The sequence below is a fragment of the Rhagoletis zephyria genome, unplaced genomic scaffold, assembly GCF_001687245.7.
Source record: "Rhagoletis zephyria isolate East Lansing unplaced genomic scaffold, Rhagoletis_zephyria_1.1 Rzeph_scaffold_00109, whole genome shotgun sequence".
Lineage (NCBI taxonomy): Eukaryota > Metazoa > Arthropoda > Insecta > Diptera > Tephritidae > Rhagoletis > Rhagoletis zephyria.
The window spans coordinates 128,707-150,681 of NW_016157193.1; the positions used below are offsets into that span (position 1 = coordinate 128,707).

The 21,975-nt window shown below is 36.1% G+C and overlaps 1 protein-coding gene across 1 annotated transcript in view; it reads left to right on the forward strand.

Annotated features, from left to right (window-relative positions):
- The window catches only part of LOC108377704 (uncharacterized), a 260,456-nt gene that overhangs the window by 104,257 nt on the left and 134,224 nt on the right, over window positions 1-21,975 (forward strand). Inside the window, exons 5-6 of the mRNA XM_017633969.1 lie at window positions 9,367-10,236; window positions 14,599-14,785. Of these exons, the coding sequence (XP_017489458.1) occupies window positions 9,367-10,236; window positions 14,599-14,785 (1,057 nt within the window). The remainder of the gene's footprint in view (window positions 1-9,366; window positions 10,237-14,598; window positions 14,786-21,975) is intronic.

Genomic DNA, 21,975 nt, shown 5'->3' on the forward strand with positions numbered 1-21,975 from the left:
ATTAGTAGTAAAACCAAAAATTCGTCATACTAAATGTAATTTTCTAGAACAAGTGTAGAATAGTGACCGTTTAGCTATAAAATAACCAAAAATGCCGATAGATAGAACTTTTTACGCTGATTACTACGATGCCAATATTTGGCGCAGGCAAAAAATAACGAAGATATAATAGGTTTATTTGCTTTGTTTATTTGTATTTTTTATTATCACCCTACAAAAATTTGAGGACCAGGTGGTCCACTGGGTCGTGGTTTTAATGTATGTGCAAAAGGACCAGGCTTCATACTAGTAACTTGTTATGCTGACCTGAACCTCTTTAAACGTAAAAAACTGATATATGTGTTGAACACCATCTCTTCGTGGCGCATCGGCAATATGATTCGGTTGCCGAATGTGCCATGGTCCAAAAGGAGTAGTTGTCTAGGTGGTCCCATGTTATGCAGCGTTGGACCAGAGGTGGTCAGGTCCAATGATATCGCAATGTTATTGTAACCATGTTTTCTCCATATATTTGGACCATTTTGGTTACTAGTGTTGGTTACAAGGTTTCGTGTTCCTGTACCAGTGTTTAACCTAGTCCCACTTTTGCAGGGCACTGAATTGTTGAAACCCAAAAGTACATCATGATAAAATATGTAATATCGAATTAAAGATAATAACTTGTACTTTCTAAATAATATAAATTTCTTTACAATTCAATTTTTCAAAATATATATTTCATGAAAAAATAATATTTGTTCGATTTTTAGTGGTTTTGGTTTAAAAATACAAGAAGCTACAAATTATGTACACCAGCTGCAAGACAAATTAGTTATCTTTATGGTGGCGTCATTAGTTTTTTTATCGGTTATACCTACAGTTCGTAAGATATTAATATTTAAAAAATTTAAAAACTGAACTTTAACCTTCTAGAACGTATTGATTTTTTTACTTGCGCCAAATAATTTTGGCATGGTTGAAATGAGTTCTATTTTTCTGCAGTTTTCCTTTTTGCATAGCTGAACGGTCGGTTCCAGGAAATGATGAACAACTTAAATCAAAAATGTACATATTTATGTATTGTTTAGTATTTCCATTAAAACACAAATATATTGCAAATTCGCATATAATAAATAATACACATTTTACTTCTAATTGTATACTTTGGGTACTTTTTGTAGTACCTTTGGTACTTTTTCGCAAAAGGCGATCACATTATTCCCCTTTCTCCTACTTCCAAAATACAAATCTAGATAAAGGAGTGTCAAATTTTAGCTGCCACAAATTACACAACCTTGTATTATTGAATCATGCGTTTTGCCCATATGTTTTTACAGAAATTAACAGAGTTGCCAAGTTGTCATTGGTTAATCAAGCACTGAGAAACTCAAACAAAAGATAATCAATCATTTGAGTTAATCATTAATTTACTAATTATTTGTTATTTTATAGTTAATTATCCACTGAGAAATCGGCTGTTAGTGATTAAATGCCGTTGAATATCCACGATGTTGTTGGAATCCCGCGCAGATATATGTAGTTGGATGAAAAAATATATGGATAAACTCCCACGCTGCTGTATTATAGTTCATGAGGTAGTACCGTAGAAGGATCCCTGTTGTCTTCCGGTCAGGCGTTTGATGAAAAGGAGGGAAGATGGCAATGCGGAGATTGCCTTTATAGGTTAAACTGGAAGACAACTCCAGCCTGCCTATCGCTAACACTGGAATTTTCAAGCACGGGTGCTTTAATTCGGTGCAAGCGCAGGGATGCATTTGGGATTAAAGGATGGAGAGGGATGCATCCTTCAAGGGGGCGCAAGTCACTTGAACAAGTACTTTATACTTAAATTTAAAAAAGAAAGTACACTTAGGTCTCTTTTTATGCGGATTTGAATTTATGAGGTTTTTCAAACCATTGTTTCGCAGTAGCGATTTGGCTTTTTTGAGAGTTTTTATTACTTTTTTCAGTTTGTAAAAGACAATGCTTCTGATAAATAATTTGTCTTTGTATTCTTACACAATAATAATAATAGATTGGCGCTTACACATAAGTGGAACTTCTCCTCCAATTTGTGGTGTGCGCCTTGATGTTGTCACACAAAGGGGAGGGACTTACACTTTTACGCCGACTCCGAACGTCGATTGTATTTTTACGAGTAGCTGTTTTTCATGACAGAAATACACTCGGAGGTTCGCCATTGCCTGCTGAGTGGCGACGGCCTTTAAGAAAAAACCTTTCTTTCTAAATTTTTTTTCTTTATGTATTCTTACATAATTCATGTATTTATTGTGGTATTTTTATTTTTATTTTTATTTTTATTTTTTTTTGGTTAAAATACAGATAAAATTTTATTTATTTCATTAATTTTCGGTTTTACATGGAATAATAAGTGTTGAAGTGAAGAAATAAATAGTTTTTTTTACTCAATAATGCCTCAATGGATTTTTTTATGCGGGTTCTTAGAATTTTTTATCTGAATTTATGCGGTTTTTGAAAATGCTAGAACGCATCCCCTTTTTTTGTATGAAAGTAAAGAACTTTTTTATGTGGATGTTTTTTAATGCGGCTTTCTGAGGAACGCATGTACCGCATAAAAAGAGGCTTAAGTGTACATTATTACAATTTGTTGTTTGTTTAAGCTAGGGATGGGCGGCAGAACAGCTCGCGCGCAGCAGCGCGGTCAAGCAGGTGCGTGGTGCGGGTAAAAATTTAAAACCGAAGATATAATAGGTTTATTTGCTTTGTTTATTTGTATTTTTTATTATCACCCTACAAAAATTTGAGGACCAGGTGGTCCACTGGGTCGTGGTTTTAATGTATGTGCAAAAGGACCAGGCTTCATACTAGTAACTTGTTATGCTGACCTGAACCTCTTTAAACGTAAAAAACTGATATATGTGTTGAACACCATCTCTTCGTGGCGCATCGGCAATATGATTCGGTTGCCGAATGTGCCATGGTCCAAAAGGAGTAGTTGTCTAGGTGGTCCCATGTTATGCAGCGTTGGACCAGAGGTGGTCAGGTCCAATGATATCGCAATGTTATTGTAACCATGTTTTCTCCATATATTTGGACCATTTTGGTTACTAGTGTTGGTTACAAGGTTTCGTGTTCCTGTACCAGTGTTTAACCTAGTCCCACTTTTGCAGGGCACTGAATTGTTGAAACCCAAAAGTACATCATGATAAAATATGTAATATCGAATTAAAGATAATAACTTGTACTTTCTAAATAATATAAATTTCTTTACAATTCAATTTTTCAAAAAATATATTTCATGAAAAAATAATATTTGTTCGTTTTTTAGTGGTTTTGGTTTAAAAATACAAGAAGCTAAAAATTATGTACACCAGCTGCAAGACAAATTAGTTATCTTTATGGTGGCGTCATTAGTTTTTTTATCGGTTATACCTACAGTTCGTAAGATATTAATATTTAAAAAATTTAAAAACTGAACTTTAACCTTCTAGAACGTATTGATTTTTTTACTTGCGCCAAATAATTTTGGCATGGTTGAAATGAGTTCTATTTTTCTGCAGTTTTCCTTTTTGCATAGCTGAACGGTCGGTTCCAGGAAATGATGAACAACTTAAATCAAAAATGTACATATTTATGTATTGTTTAGTATTTCCATTAAAACACAAATATATTGCAAATTCGCATATAATAAATAATACACATTTTACTTCTAATTGTATACTTTGGGTACTTTTTGTAGTACCTTTGGTACTTTTTCGCAAAAGGCGATCACATTATTCCCCTTTCTCCTACTTCCAAAATACAAATCTAGATAAAGGAGTGTCAAATTTTAGCTGCCACAAATTACACAACCTTGTATTATTGAATCATGCGTTTTGCCCATATGTTTTTACAGAAATTAACAGAGTTGCCAAGTTGTCATTGGTTAATCAAGCACTGAGAAACTCAAACAAAAGATAATCAATCATTTGAGTTAATCATTAATTTACTAATTATTTGTTATTTTATAGTTAATTATCCACTGAGAAATCGGCTGTTAGTGATTAAATGCCGTTGAATATCCACGATGTTGTTGGAATCCCGCGCAGATATATGTAGTTGGATGAAAAAATATATGGATAAACTCCCACGCTGCTGTATTATAGTTCATGAGGTAGTACCGTAGAAGGATCCCTGTTGTCTTCCGGTCAGGCGTTTGATGAAAAGGAGGGAAGATGGCAATGCGGAGATTGCCTTTATAGGTTAAACTGGAAGACAACTCCAGCCTGCCTATCGCTAACACTGGAATTTTCAAGCACGGGTGCTTTAATTCGGTGCAAGCGCAGGGATGCATTTGGGATTAAAGGATGGAGAGGGATGCATCCTTCAAGGGGGCGCAAGTCACTTGAACAAGTACTTTATACTTAAATTTAAAAAAGAAAGTACACTTAGGTCTCTTTTTATGCGGATTTGAATTTATGAGGTTTTTCAAACCATTGTTTCGCAGTAGCGATTTTGCTTTTTTGAGAGTTTTTATTACTTTTTTCAGTTTGTAAAAGACAATGCTTCTGATAAATAATTTGTCTTTGTATTCTTACACAATAATAATAATAGATTGGCGCTTACACATAAGTGGAACTTCTCCTCCAATTTGTGGTGTGCGCCTTGATGTTGTCACACAAAGGGGAGGGACTTACACTTTTACGCCGACTCCGAACGTCGATTGTATTTTTACGAGTAGCTGTTTTTCATGACAGAAATACACTCGGAGGTTTGCCATTGCCTGCTGAGTGGCGACCGCCTTTAAGAAAAAACCTTTCTTTCTAAATTTTTTTTCTTTATGTATTCTTACATAATTCATGTATTTATTGTGGTATTTTTATTTTTATTTTTATTTTTATTNAAGACAAATTAGTTATCTTTATGGTGGCGTCATTAGTTTTTTTATCGGTTATACCTACAGTTCGTAAGATATTAATATTTAAAAAATTTAAAAACTGAACTTTAACCTTCTAGAACGTATTGATTTTTTTACTTGCGCCAAATAATTTTGGCATGGTTGAAATGAGTTCTATTTTTCTGCAGTTTTCCTTTTTGCATAGCTGAACGGTCGGTTCCAGGAAATGATGAACAACTTAAATCAAAAATGTACATATTTATGTATTGTTTAGTATTTCCATTAAAACACAAATATATTGCAAATTCGCATATAATAAATAATACACATTTTACTTCTAATTGTATACTTTGGGTACTTTTTGTAGTACCTTTGGTACTTTTTCGCAAAAGGCGATCACATTATTCCCCTTTCTCCTACTTCCAAAATACAAATCTAGATAAAGGAGTGTCAAATTTTAGCTGCCACAAATTACACAACCTTGTATTATTGAATCATGCGTTTTGCCCATATGTTTTTACAGAAATTAACAGAGTTGCCAAGTTGTCATTGGTTAATCAAGCACTGAGAAACTCAAACAAAAGATAATCAATCATTTGAGTTAATCATTAATTTACTAATTATTTGTTATTTTATAGTTAATTATCCACTGAGAAATCGGCTGTTAGTGATTAAATGCCGTTGAATATCCACGATGTTGTTGGAATCCCGCGCAGATATATGTAGTTGGATGAAAAAATATATGGATAAACTCCCACGCTGCTGTATTATAGTTCATGAGGTAGTACCGTAGAAGGATCCCTGTTGTCTTCCGGTCAGGCGTTTGATGAAAAGGAGGGAAGATGGCAATGCGGAGATTGCCTTTATAGGTTAAACTGGAAGACAACTCCAGCCTGCCTATCGCTAACACTGGAATTTTCAAGCACGGGTGCTTTAATTCGGTGCAAGCGCAGGGATGCATTTGGGATTAAAGGATGGAGAGGGATGCATCCTTCAAGGGGGCGCAAGTCACTTGAACAAGTACTTTATACTTAAATTTAAAAAAGAAAGTACACTTAGGTCTCTTTTTATGCGGATTTGAATTTATGAGGTTTTTCAAACCATTGTTTCGCAGTAGCGATTTTGCTTTTTTGAGAGTTTTTATTACTTTTTTCAGTTTGTAAAAGACAATGCTTCTGATAAATAATTTGTCTTTGTATTCTTACACAATAATAATAATAGATTGGCGCTTACACATAAGTGGAACTTCTCCTCCAATTTGTGGTGTGCGCCTTGATGTTGTCACACAAAGGGGAGGGACTTACACTTTTACGCCGACTCCGAACGTCGATTGTATTTTTACGAGTAGCTGTTTTTCATGACAGAAATACACTCGGAGGTTTGCCATTGCCTGCTGAGTGGCGACCGCCTTTAAGAAAAAACCTTTCTTTCTAAATTTTTTTTCTTTATGTATTCTAACATAATTCATGTATTTATTGTGGTATTTTTATTTTTATTTTTATTTTTATTTTTATTTTTTTTTGGTTAAAATACAGATAAAATTTTATTTATTTCATTAATTTTCGGTTTTACATGGAATAATAAGTGTTGAAGTGAAGAAATAAATAGTTTTTTTTACTCAATAATGCCTCACTGGATTTTTTTATGCGGGTTCTTAGAATTTTTTATCTGAATTTATGCGGTTTTTGAAAATGCTAGAACGCATCCCCTTTTTTGTATGAAAGTAAAGAACTTTTTTATGTGGATGTTTTTAATGCGGCTTTCTGAGGAACGCATGTACCGCATAAAAAGAGGCTTAAGTGTACATTATTACAATTTGTTGTTTGTTTAAGCTAGGGATGGGCGGCAGAACAGCTCGCGCGCAGCAGCGCGGTCAAGCAGGTGCTTGATGCGGGTAAAAATTTAAAACCGAAAGGGTAAGCAATAGCCGTGTACGTGTATTAACCCATTTTATGCAATGTATATTGCCAAAGTCTATTATATTCATCTCTTTGTTTATAGAGAAACAATTTCTAACTATATTTGTAGTATATTTATTAAAAATAATTCAACATCATGAAATGCCGACCAATTAATTTATTTTTATTAATAAATCAATAAAGTTTAAATTGATTATACATATGTAAAAAATTGAATGTGCTAATTCATACTAGCGAGCAATACGTGTTAACGATCTTGCTTGCGCATGTGTTCGTAAATAAGAGAGCCGAGCGCTGCTACTAGGCTCAGTCTTATAGAAAGGTTGTTTTACGCATGATTGTCCTTTTTTTCCAAGCAAATTTCTAACGAAAATTTATCTGCGCAAGAACAACCCCTCCCTTTGAAAATTTGCGACCAACTGAACGCTGACAATGCAAAAGTGAATTACAAAACAGCTAATATGCGCGCAAGCAGTGTTGCCAACTTCTGAGTTTCAAAAAGCACCAAAACTTGGGGGAAAAAAGCGTTTTACCGTACGAAAAGCACTAATTTTTGTATATCAAAGGATACCTTTTTTCATAACAGTTTGTATTTAACAAAAGTAAAAAAAAAAAAATATTTATAAGTATAATTCAATACACAAAACTTTTTCTCATGCTAACGAAGTAATACCGAAGTAGGTACTGCAGATTAAAACTGGTATATTTAGAGAAAGAAAAATCGAATCGCAACAAACGAAAAAATGAATGTAGATTCTTTTAAATGCAGTGCTGCTACAGCTTTAAATATTTCAAATTATTTCATGTTCTAACTATCTATGAGAAATTTGAGTTCAGAAGAAGAGCACTAAAAAAGGCACTAGGCACTAAACAATTTGTTTTTGGCGTTTTAATTATCAAAAAGCACTAAATCTAGTGCTTAAAGCACCAAGTTGGCAACTATGCGCGCAAGCAAGTCGGTACTCACCACAAGTGTTGCCAATTCTGTTTCTGCCGTCCCGCTAGAATCCTGCTAAATCATTTAAATTCTGTAAACTCCTATGAAAAAAAAGTTTCTTTCATAATTTAGCAGTTAAACTTTATTTGCTAAAATTAGATATCATATGTTTATAAAAAACCATCAGTTTTTTAACAAAAACAAAATTGGAGCTTCGTTATATGGTTTTATAACCAGTGTTGGGATCTTGTGGCATTAAATAAAGTATAAAAATGGGTCATAAGAATGTCGAATTAAAATCTTCAAATCATGAAAAAAATATAAGAAGATACCTAAAAATATTCGAGAACTATATATTACTATTAGAATACCTTTCCCGCCATGTTCAGTGCTTATTTAGTGCATTTTATTCTGGGTTCGAAAATCTTTTTATACACATAAGTATGTACATACATATGTGTATAAATGCATTGTTTCAAATAAAATATATATCTTGATTGAATTAAAGTGAAAATTCAATTGGTTCTATAAAAGTTTAAAATCGTTATTAGTGCGTTACTATTTATTTTGATTTTTGATAAATACAACAATACTTATATCTTGCACCGATCACTAATGTAGTATGGATGCATATTAAATTTTACTGAAAAAATTTTTTTGATGTTTTGATTTGTCCCAAGTTTTGGTTCTTTTAGGAAAGTTGGCAGCTATGGGGTCTCACATTCGTGAGCACTTACATATACTTGTTCTCTCATTCCGATCACACATACAGATGCAATTCGCGCAAAATTTTCTGTTACCCCCCCCGGGCATAATTACCTCACCTCATCTACCCAACGGCTTGCACATTTGCCTGCGGTTTGCACGTTTGGGCATTTTGCCCGTATGTGCACATTATGCCCATCGCTAGTTTAAGCGAAGAATGTTTAGTTTTTAGACTAAGAATATTACTTACATACATTAGTGTACATTTCGCACAGATAGACCCAAAGTTCGATCAACTAAAAAAAAATAAAATAAAGAAGTTATATTTCCTGATCTGATTTTTGAGTTATCTCACTTTCATTTTACGTGTGCGTATATTCAGGCATGTTCTGTAAATCGCATGATTTGAAATCGGTACGATTAGCTAAATATTTATCGTTATTTCTGATGAAAAAATTGAATATTGTATATGTTATCGGCCAAACCTGATATTAGGACAAACTAGCTTTTCCTAGGCTAAACTAGTTCTACCTAGATCTAACATATCCGTACAATGGGGAAACAAGTTGGACGCAACAATATTGTGGACTGCGTACTTGGTGTTGGACCGATCAGGGTTATTTTTGTGAAGTGCGGCCGAAGCCTGCCTACGCGGAAATGTGTTCTGCCCCAAAAAAATACTGTCGCCCCTGATCTAGTCTAGCCCAAGCAAAACTAGTTTGTCCTAAGATCGGGTTTGGCCGGTAACATACTTATATAAAAACTATGACAGAAACATAAAAGCTGTTATATCAGCCGTTTGCATACCAAATTCTGAGTTATCTGATTATATAAAAATATTTCCAAAATCGTACCGATTTCAAATCATACGAATTTCAGAACATGCCTGATTGATTACGTATTACGTGTTTAAAAACGAAATTTACATCATACATACTTATATTATATTGCTTTGTGTTTTTTTTCAGGAGATTATCTTCCGTCGTCGCTGTTTTGGACAAAATTGAAAAATTGGATTATAAAAAGGATTCTCATTACGATTCACTGGCCAGTTTGTTGCGTGTCAGACCAAACTATAATAAATTAAGTGAAATGCAATACTCTACACTGGTAGTTACGGCATTTCGTCTAGCACTTTTTATAAACAGGAAAACAAGCCTTGTTGATACTTTCTACAAGAAACTCCGGATACCACAAACACATAAAATGATTTTGATTGGTGTCATACTAATGCGACTTCATTGTCATCTACTGCTGAACACGTTTGATTTTGAATATCTCATTCCCATGGTGACGGTTAGACCCAAGTATGAGACAGTTTGTGATCAAATAGCTGAATGGACAAAGCTAGTGAAACCAGTACGGCAATCAAACATTGAGAATATAAATAAATATTACAACACTGCGGAAGCTGAAGTAATTGAGCTTTCAATGCGATACTTGCAGCTTCAGCCAGAGGATAGTGAGAGATTTCCTTTTGACCTACTACCAGAAATTGAACACACTCAGTTATGTAATCCGATCGCTCGTCCGCTTTCTACTTTTAAAGACAAATTAGCAGAACTATACTTTTCTCCGAATAACGTTCAGTTCTTGATGTACGACGAGATAGCTGGTACTGCGTCCTCCGGCAGTTCACTAAGTGCCTCTATAGCGCGAATGTCGCCAGTAGAGCGACTCGAATTTGTACAAATATTTGTGCGTAATTTTCATACGCACTTCATAGATTACTTCTTGCAGATGAGCATGCGTTTTAACCAGATGCAGCAAGTTTTATCGTTACAGTGCCCTACCTTGCGTAAATTCAGACATTCATGCATTCCTAATGTGAATATTGTGTAAGACAATGCACTATTAGTGACGTTTCCCACGTTCCGGTCGCTGGTTAATTAGCACCCGGCTACCCATCATAATTTACGTTTGCAAACGAACTGTAATTTAAGTGATGCACAATTAATTTTTTGTCTAGTCAATGACATTAAAAAAGCATTTGGGATAGGGCTTTCCGGGAAGGGGTTATAAAAATAATAGAAACTCTGCGCAGGCAGTTCATCAATTTGAGAATATTATTTTTTCTTCTATAATTGAGTAAACGATGAAGGTATTTTTACAAGCTTTTATTAAGTTTCAGCTGTGTGTAATTAAATCTTGGAATCGATTTTTTAACGAACTTCCAGATGAGCTAGAGACTTGAAACCTTAAACTTAGCTCAGAACCGGATGAGAATGCTATATTAAAAGTAAATTAGTTCGCTAGGTGGTGCAGGAATCAAGATATTCGGTAAATGCATATATATGGTCCGATTTGGTTCATATTTAGAACGTATACTAAAAAGAAAAAAAAACTCCACAAAAGAATGTAGTCGCTAGGTAGTGCAGAGTGGTATTTTAATTATGTATAGTAAAGTGGCAATGTTTGGAAAAAATTTAGTTGAAATTCGATTTTTGACATCGTGTTGAGTTTGGAAAAAATCCTTCGTTTCCCTATTTTGAAATTACTTTAGCCGTGCTAGGAGCCGTTTCCACCTCTTTTATATAATCTTATATCTTGTAGTATGCCACAAACATTCAGTGATTGCGGGTAAGTTCCTTTAAACATAATAGAAATCTGGTCCAGGAATATACGGAGAGACCCTCGTACTAATACAATTGGGGTATTCACAACGGTGTCGTAAGTGTCCTATTGTTGTGTGTCGTCATCTTTAAACGCATAAAAAATATATATGGGCTGTTCGCCAGGTACCATCAATGTCATATTATGAATTTTCGCAGTGTTAAAAAAAGTTGGTTGTTGTTTCAGGATTTCTAAACATTTATTTAAGCTTTTAAAGTTTACGACATACAACAATACGACACTTACGACACTGTTGTGAATCCCTCAAATGTTTGGATACTGTTCTAACTCATGCGGAATTTAATACGAACTGATATAGTAAAAAGAAACAGCTGCACTTTCGGATGCAACAGATATTGTGGAAATTTCCAAGAAAAATTTTGTAGAAGAGATTTATGTCCATAACGATTGGCCTTTTTAAGTTTTCGGGCATAGTCCGGAGGGCTTTTTTTACCCTTCGTCGGGCGCAACTGATCTGCGAGGCACAGCCAGCACATATTTTCACTTCGCCGTGCCTTTTTATACCGTTAACTTTGCTGACGCTCAAAAGCTGCCTCTTTTGAAGTGCTCTATACAGCAAAAAAAAACTCAGTTTTTTTTTACTCCCAGAACGAGAAGTTATGCAGAATTTGATCTGAGAAGCTCATTGCGCCCAAACTCGTCAAATGTATTAAATTAGTTATTTTTTTAAATTCTATTATTCATTTAAAAGTAGCTATTATGTACATGTCTCAGAGTTGAGTCTTCATGGAATGTTTTGCATTTTTTCTAAACTATTTTACGTTGTGTGTTTTACCTTTTGATTTTTTTAACTTTATTTTAAGATTTTTGTAGTAGCTGTTAAATTTGTGTAAAATAAATGGAATTTTACGAAAATGTATACATTTATTTCTTTTCAACATCCCTAAATGCTGTGCCAGTATTCTCCAGATGTATAAACAATATAATTGTTTGTTTAGTATACATATGTTTTTAAAAGTGTTTCAGTTAGGCACATTGCGCCCAAAATTGACAGTCACCATATTGCGCCTGACGAAGGGTTTAAAAATACTATTTTGGGACCTTATTGTGCCAGTTTGGGTTATTGTTTTTTTTTAGCCATTTAGACGATAAATAGTTCAGAGTTATATTTAGGACTCCTTTTATGGGTCCGCAGCACGTTACTTTTCGTGACATTGAGTTTCGGTATACAAAATTTACAGCAAATTTTCAGAGCTCCTTCGCTTTCAAGAAAATTATTTCAGCATGCTTGTTAAGATTGCACAGTAGATTTTAGTGTACTTAGTTTGGCTCCTATGTTTAGTCTGGTTAGAAATAGTCCAGATTTCATCTCGCATACGTTACTTCGGTATTTAAACTGTATTTAAAATTGTACTTTATACGTATGCAATGCAATTGACGTTTTGGAAGTCAGTCACAGTTCTCCATATCGAGAAAAAGGTTAGATAGCTAATCGCATTTTAACTCAACGTTGGTTTCTAATGTCTAGTATTTTTCTAATAATTCTCTAATCGAATTCTAACAAAGTTCTCTGACCTGATTTTCGATTCGAGAACTACCGTTAGATTTCAAATGTATTTTACATTATACAAATATTTCTCAAAAGTTAGAGACTGTGTTTGCTGACTAGCGTTAACTTTGAATTTCCTTAAGTATTTTTTATTAACTTAGTCTTTGGGTGTATTTTAACTAATCCTGATGTTTTTAAGTAAAATTTTTTATTTCAAAATTCTAAAATATGCATGTCATCATGTCTCGAATTATACAGGCCTGCGATAGTTTTCTCCTCAAAAAATTATCAGCAATTTGGGTAGGTATTAGGTACTCAGCTACCAAAAAAAACAAAAAAATATCAATCACAAATTTTCAAAGGAAATTACTTTTTTAATTTTTTTAGTATGTACTACCGCGTAGTTATTACTAGCGTCAATTTCGAATTTCCATAAGTCTTTCAGATTTACGGCCTCTGTAGGGGCATTTTTAACTTGTATTGTTGGGCTTTTAAATAAAAAATTTAATTTTAATCTAATTTAGTTTTTGCTTTTCATGAAAATTGTTAAAAATTTTAAGAGATGGGCATTTCCATCTGGCATCTGTATGACAAAATGTTAAAAGTAAAATGAAATTAAATATTTTAAAAAGGTTTTCTAAATTTTCACCGTAGTTGAATAGTCCATTATTCAGTGAAAGAAATGGCAACTGTTTGTAGTAGAGATATAAAGATAGCATGACATTAAAAAAACATACAGAGTTTCTTAAGGTAATTTCTTATTATATTCTGATGTCTTACTTTAGCAGTAATTTAGCTACCTTTGATGCCACGAAAATTCTTTACCGTTATCTTCCCGGGGTCTTCTTCAGTTAGTTCAAAGCCGCGGGATAGCATGGGCCCTAATATGGACACTGCAGCAATCGGAAGCCGAATAACTCCTTATGCACATATAATCATTTTCTATTGAATGTACTACTGATTGCTGAAACAGTAAATAAAATTATACACGAGTACCACCTTAATCTATGGAAAATACTTATAAACCAAAGGCTATTATAGATGCATACCACAAAAAACTTAACCCTTATTTAATACAGAGAAATCGAGGAAAACATGATGCACATATAATTCTTTTGGTTTACTTAATATTTAATGTATTTTTATAAAGTGTAGCACCGTATAAATCAACATTTCAAACTTTGCACTAAAATTATAAAAACTCATCAACTTGTGGCAAAAATTTAAAACTTTATATTCAGAATCCGCAGAAAAAAATTTTGATACGCAGTTTTATAGCCCATTCAATTTTAGTATAATAAAGGACAAGTTTCGTATAAAAAAATTCTCTAACATAGTTTGTATGGGAAAATTCATTACCGCGTCAGAAAAAAACATTTTTTTAAATAAAATTTATTTTGTAGCTACTTAAAACTCGAGTTTAATTATACTAAAATTAACTATAAAACTGCGTACCAAAAAAATTCTAAAAATTCTAAATAAAAAGTTTGAAATTTTGGTGGAAATTTGTTAAATTTTAATAATTTTTTTTACAAAGTTTGAAGTCTGGATTTATATGGTGTTTATTGGATAACTAGCTAAACTATTACATGTAATATAGCCAAAACTGGTCAAAATAAGGCGAGTCTATTATTTCTGCCACCAGTGTATACATACACGAAAAGCACTTTTTAAACCACGCAACATATTTTTATAAAAGAATAACACAAAAATTTTAACTTTAAAATCTTGAAAATATTAAAAAAAAAACACCATGTACTCACATTTGCTATACACGCAAAAAAAACGAGATCAAAAGACTGAGAATATTCTCTTTCTCAAGCTAATAACTTCTAGGATGAAATCTCCAAAAACGTAAATTTTTAGTTAATTCTCAATATTACTAAACGTGTGATATGTTCCTAGATAAATATGTGAAAAATAACATAAATATTGGAAGGGAAAAACAAAGTTAAATTTCGCAAATCTGTATAATTAAGTTTCACTAGATTATGTCGAAAATCATACACTGAGCGGCGACCGGAACTTGTGAAATGTACCGTTTCAGACTAAACATAGTGTTCTAATTTGTATATAGTGTGCTTGATAATGGATCGGTTACGGGCAAAACTATGCGAGATGTAAAAAAAGGAGATGAACTCGTGGTTTCTTTTAAAGCTCATTACATGCGACATACTCGTGAGGAGAGGCAAACGTTTTTGAGACAACTCAACATTGACTGTCAGTGCAAAATTTGCCAAGTTGCTGTGGAAAACGAACCCACCGTAAGTTTTCGTTTTTTACAATTAGTTATTATAATTAATTTCTTTGTTGTGTACTTTAATACCTATATTAAACAACAAATGGTCGTCATCCCCAAAAGAATAATAAAATTTGGACAATTTCATTAATCCCACAAAAATATTTTGGCTTAATTCAACGCCATTCGTCAGCTCGGCCGCACGGACAATCACAATTCTTCATGATGGTTGGCTGGTTGCAGTGCTTCCTAGTCGCTGCCCAGTAGCCAGTTTCTGTAACTTTGCGATAAAATAACGAATGATTTGTTGTCGCAAGGCTCGTATCGAAATCGTTATGAAAAGTGTTTCTGTAACTCAAAAAATTTACCTTGCGATATGGCTGTAGTGAGTTGTTAACATATCGATGGTGGGACTGGAATGAAACGAACCATCTGTAATTTCTAGCGCAAAATTGTTTTTTTTACATTAAGTAAAAGTTTAATAAGTGAAATATTTATTATAAAGCCGTCATTTGTTTGCACATATTTTGATTAGTTAACAAGTAAGAGCTAATATACCCATGTTTATACATACATATTACATACGTACATGTATATTACGGTGATTGACTCGGTTTTTCCAAGCCGGTTTCCACATTTTTTTTTTATAGATTATTTAGGCTTTTTTTTTTTAATAATGACTTTTTGAATATCGAATAAACCGGATTTTTCCATCGAACAAACCGATTTTTTTCATTTTATACAAATCTTGACCCCTCAATAAAAATTTTGAGTTTTTCGAAGTTTTAAAGGCTTTTTACAGTTTAAGGGAAATCCCTAAAGAGTTCTAAAAGTATATCATAGTTATTTGGGGGTGAACAGTTTATCATATTTGATTCCAATAAATGAATGTTTGCCGCTTAACCGTTTTCGATGTGTTCGGCTGCGATCTACAATTCGTGCTCTGCTTCTTTATGTTGTGACACAAATGGGGAGATCTTCGCTTTTACTCCACTTCCGAAGAAGCTTTGTTATGGCAGGAGTGCCGAAGGGTATCCGCCATATGAAAAACCTTTTTTATGTTGCTAAGCCCTAGTACTCAATGCGAAAACGTAAGAAAAAATGCAAGAAAGTATGAAAACTAAGTAAAAGAAAACCGGTTATCCCGGTTTTTCTTAATTTCTCAATCGGGAAACCATTTTTTTTTTCAAATTGCAGCTTTTCGAATAACTCGAAAACCTGATTTGTAAAAAAAGGCGAATAATCGAACACCCTTATGCATATTGCGCAAAATTATCGTTTGTTACATGTTTTACGAAATTCACTTTTTGATGAAAGTTTGTTCTCCATCCCATAAGGCATCAACTGTTAAAATAATATAGTTGAAATCTCTATAGCTACCATAAAAATTAACTGTAAATTTTATCGTGTGACAATAATTTTTTTCTTGTGGGCGAAATTATCGTATGTGCAAAGAAATTATAATGGGAAGCGGATTGCTCGCATCCGTCTGCCTCTATTCGCTTCATCGTTATCAATACCTGTTATTTTATTACTTGTGATTTCTTAATCAATATATATGGTAGACAGACGGAGAAAATTAATTTGAATTAATAAGCATAAATGTAAATTAAAATTTTACCCTTACAGACAGCAGTAATGCGAATAAACCAGCCGCAAGGTCGTGGGTTCGAGTCCCACGGCCAGTATACTTTTTTTATTTCTTTTTCATTCTTTTTTTTATAAGTTCTATATTTTTTTTACGTTACTTTCAGTTAGTTGTTGTTGAATTTTTAACAAACTTCATCTCTAAAAATTAAAATTAACTAATAGTAAAATAAGAAATGTGATATAAAATAAAGCAAATGAAAATAAAATAAAGTAAAATTAAATAGATAAATAAAATGAAATAAAAAAATATAAAATAAATAATAAATCGCTCCAACCGAGTATCGAACCTGGCAGCTACAGGTTTTTAGCTCGCAACTCTCACCACTCGGCTACCGCGTACGCGAAACTCGACTGCTTCGTTTGCTTACTTGTACAAAAGACAACAACTGGCCGTTTTTAGCAGTGTTGTCATCGAAAATTCCCCGGGCCCGAGTTAATTCCCAAAAATTTCGTGCATTTTTTTGGCTGCTTATGCTCATTTTAAAGAGGAAAATGCATGAGTTAAAGCAAATTAAGGCTGGTTATATAAATAATCGAGCCCGTTTGTCTACCGTATTAGTCTAGAAACTTCATGTAACTATTTCATTCAATATTAAATATTCGATCAGTATTGAATATTCAACTTCATGTAACTATGTATTTCATTCAATATTCGCACTTTATAAATATTTACTTATCGTTAGGGTTGCCAGATTTTTTATGCGCGAAATCAGTACATTCGACTTTTTCATGCTAAAAAATCAGTACTTTTCAGTACATTTTTATTCAAAGCAAAATTATGAATGTATTATTATTATTGGGGATAGAGCACTGCGACCTTAAGATCTATTGTACCCCCTTCATGGATTATTGTGTGTCTATTAATCCAGTATCCCGAGAGAAACTTTAGTATAGAACCTAAGTCTACGGATTTCACTTCGCCTTTGGTTATCAGATGTTCACCCAGGTGCCTTTTGCGTTTATGCATCAGTGCAGGGCATTCTTCTAAGATGTGCTGTGCAGTCTCGTTTTCCATCCTGCAAAATCTGCATCGCTCATGCGAGTAAATTCCCAGTTTAGTCAGGTGATAGTTCAGCCTGCAGTGTCCTGTCAGGATTCCTGTAACAATTCTTAAGTTATTCTTTGATAAGCTCATACATTCCTTGAAGCGTTTTAGGTTATATGTTCCTAAAAGTGCTTTGGACTGCTCTAGACCTGGTAGGTTATCCCAGTAGTGATTCCTCTGAGCTTCTTCCTCTAGCCGAACTAGTTTAGAGCGTGCCCCTTTTCCCAGGCCGCAGAAAGGTTCTGGACCGGTGAAAGGAGTTGATGCACCTTTCTTCGCTAGTTTATCGGCAATCTCGTTTCCTTTAATACCAATATGTCCCGGAATTCAGAGAACCCAATCTCGATTGGTCAGACCAAGAGTATTCAGCTTGTCGAGGCACTCCATCACCAGTTTAGATGTTACCTTTTGAGATCTAAGGGCCTTGATAGCCGCTTGGCTGTCAGTCAAGATCGCGATGTTCTGATTCCGGTAGTTTCGCTGGATATTAAAGTCCGCGCATCTTTCTATGGCGTATGTTTCAGCCTGGAAAATAGACATATGTTTCCCCATATGTATCTTATCCTCGGTCAGTGAGCTATCAGTGTACCAGGTATCATGTTTGATCAGCTCGGTTCCGCCAGTCTTATTATATGTCTTACCTCTTTGTAAAGCTGAACCTCGGATACATGGTATCCCTCGGTATTGCAATTTCAGGGAACTTATTCGTAAGAAATCTAACTTCCCACGACCAAGACACCCTGCTGCCCCGATATTGGTACCAGTCATCCGTAGTAAAGCTCTTTTCGCCTGAGTCTGTATGTAAATATGAAGAGGGGTAAAATCTAAAAGAACCTCCAAGGATGCGGTTGGACAGGTTCTCATGGCTCCCGTTATGCATACGCATGCCAGCCTTTGTATCTTGGAGAGCACTTTGATTGCTCCAAGTTTTGAAGTTCTATCGGTCCAAACGATGGCTCCATAGGTTACCATGGGTCGTACTATTGTGTAGATCCATCTCAGTATCTTTGGTGTGCAGCCCCAACTCTTACCTGCCATGGACCTACACGTCATAAATGATCTTACAGCTTTCTTCGCAGTTTCTTCTACGTGTGCGTTCCAGAGTAGTTTTTGGTCTAGTATTACTCCTAGGAATTTAACCTCTTTTTGGTACATGATATTGGTTCCATCTAGCCTTATCGCTTTTAGACTATCAAGTTTGTATTTCCTTGAGAATGGTACTATAGTGGTTTTTGCTGGATTTACATTCAGCCCCACTTTGGCACACCATTTTTTGGTTACGTTCAGCCCTAGCTGGATTCTATCACACAGGGTGTTTTCGAATTTCCCCCTACATAATATTACAATGTCGTCGGCGTACCCCTGGCAGGTTAGTCCAGTATCTGTTAGCTCTTGGAGCAGTCCGTCGACGACTATATTCCATAATAGTGGAGATAACACTCCACCCTGTGGACAGCCCCTTGTTGTTCCGGCAACAACTGTATTATTCGTACAGGTTTGTATTTCTACCCTTCTGGTGCGGAGCATGCAATTAATCCAGGCTACGAGGGTATTGTTTACCCTCCTGCTAATCAAAGCACTGTTTTTGCAGCATGTGAGGTCATTGTCAAACGCCCCCTCGATGTCCAGAAAAGCGCATATAGCAGTCTCCTTATTTTCTAAGCTATCTTGAAGTGCGCATGTCAGCGCGTATAGGGCGTTTCAGTAGAGCGGCCCGCCAAATATGCATGCTGGCGCGAATTCAGTGGATAGTTCAATAAGACCGTAGTCCTTACATAGTTATCTACTACCTTTTCTAAAGCTTTTAGTACAAATGAGGTCAGGCAGATCGGCCTGAAGGATTTTGGATGAAGTGGGTCCTTCTTCCCAACCTTCGGGATGAAAACAACCTTCGCTCTTCTCCACGCATCTGGTATATAACCCAATGCTATGCTGCTTCTAATTATTTTTAATAGCGGTCCAATCACGCATTCTAAGCCCTGCTGTAGCATGTCAGGGAAAATTCCATCCGCTCCCGGTGACTTCAGTGGTTTGAAGGTATTTACCGCCCACCTGAGCCGGGGCTCGGAGCATATTTCCTTAGCCACTAACCAGTTTCCTCTGCTTAGTTTACTGCACTGCTTAGTCCGATCTGTTTCGGAATAAGATGTAGATCCTGGGAAGTGAGTATCTATGAGAAGTTTGATCTTCTCCTCCTCGCTCCCAGTGAAACTCCCATCACTCTTTCCTAGATTTGCGGACGAAATACAGTTCGGTTTTGCCATTACCTTATAGAGTCTTGTTGCCTCCGTAGTATCTTCTATGCTTTCACAGAAGTTCCTAAAGCTTAAACGCTTAGATTCCCTTATTTCTTTGTTGTACAGAGTTAAGGTGTTTCTGTATTCTGACCACTCCCCGGTTCGTTTTGCTCGATTGAACAGTTTCCGGACTTTGGTTCTGAGTTAAGTTGTTGTTCCACCAGGGTACATCCCTGGAGGCACGTACCTTACTTATAGGACAACTGTCTTCATATGCGTCAATGAGTAGTTCATTGAAGCGCTTTGTAGCGAATTCTAGTTCTTTTTCGTTCCTGATCTTCTGACCTAGCCCAGGTTGTGCTACATTCAACCTCAGGTTGTCTTTGAACTTCTCCCAGTCTGTCTTCCTGGGATTATTTAAAACTCTATGTATAGGAGGGGTTGCTTCAATGTCAAACCTTATTATTCTATGATCTGACATGGAGGGTTCATTGGATACTCTCCACTCTTTCACTAGCGCTTTCGTTTGGGTATTCCCTATGGTAATATCAAGGACCTCTTCCCTTGCGCGGGTTACAAATGTTGGTATGTTCCCAACATTAAAGATTTCTAATTTATTTCTAAGGATAAATTCAAGAAGGTACTCACCCCTTTGGTTGGTGTCACTGCTCCCCCATGCCTCGCTATGCGCATTTGCATCACCCCGAGTATCAGGGGTAGTTTCCTAGCCTCGCAGTACTTCACCAGTTTAGTGACAAGCTCTGGTGGGGCGTGCGTGTCATCTCCTGGGAAGTAGCCCGATGCAGCTACGATGTCCTGGATGGTCCCGTTGATGTTGACTGGGACTTGGACCGCTACTAGATCCCTCGACAGGAAATCTGAAAGACATATATGTTTCAAGCTATTAGTTATTAACAAGCACGCCCTAGGATTCGTACACCTAGTATCCCAAATTACCTGCCTGTTCTCTCCTGCCAAGCCTCTTATTTGGCCCCTGACGACCCAGGGATCTTGTACCAGTACTATTCCCAGTGTAGACCTGAGGGTTGCCCTAGCGATAACCGCAGACGCGGCCCTCGCATGGTGTAGATTTATTTGTGCAACCTTAGTACTGGTCATCGTCGCAGTTATTGGCGTTCATCGTCTTCGTCCGTTGTCAGAGTTTCGTCAAACTCTGACAAGGTGGCTCTCTCCGAGTCGTCATCAGCACAAATGGTCAGTAGCCCGAGGTCGAAATCGTCTATACCCTCCATCTCATGAGGTAAAAGACTGACTTCCTCTACTACCGCGCTCCTAGCTGCTTCCACGGCTACCATCTCAGCCACCTCCTTCGGTGATTCCGAACTACCCGGTGGAGTATCTGGCTTGGCTATCTTCGCCTTCGGTTCCCTGCCCTTGTGCACATGCACTTGAACACTACCAAACCTGTATCGTAGGATGCAGTTTTTCTTTTTGATAGCGTCCAACGACCGGTCGTCAATCCCGATCGTTAGCAGTTTGCCCGTCTTCTCATCATTGCTCCTATAAACCTTCCATAGGTCGGTATGCATTCCCTCATTTTGTGCTATAATGAGGTTCAGCAGTTTCTGCGTGTCCACTCCTGCAGCTTTTAGTAGGTCCGTAGTGATTACGTGCACCCTGGGTAGGTTGTCCCCATCGCACGTAGTCAGTTCCGCACCATCCCAGTCAGGCAGTTTTGGGACAATTTCGCGCAACCATTCGGCTGATTCTGCATCCAAACAGTCGACTAGTATAAGGCCTGGCCGAAAGTGGATGCCGTCGAATTGGAGTATTGACCTCCAACCCTTACCCATCTCCTCCATAATGGCGTCCTCAATCTTTCCCTGATCCTCACGAGTGAGTGTACTCTCAGGGAAAGCCTTCGGCAGAACAGCCAGTCTAATGCGCTTAGTGGCGCTAGATCCCACCTGCCCCAGACTTTCCTTCTGTTGCATAGTGCCTGCTTCTGTCCGTTGCGCCGGTCCAAATATAGGGTCTTTGGAGCCATTGCCGTCCTTACGTCCGTCAACTGTCGGCGTTGTTCTTGTCGGGTCCTGGCTGCCAGTATTTTCGATATTAGACTCGACCTGGTCCGCCAGTTTTGGTGCGGTATGAGAGCCCGCTGGTGTACTGTTGTTTTGTACGAGTTTGTTTTTGTTTTTGTTTTGTTTGTTTTTATTGTTGTTTATATCCATGTAAGTTCCCACGATTGTAGGGGTCAAAAATGTCCGTCATGTCATAGCCCCCAATAACACGGTAAGCCCACCGTTACTCCCTGAGGCG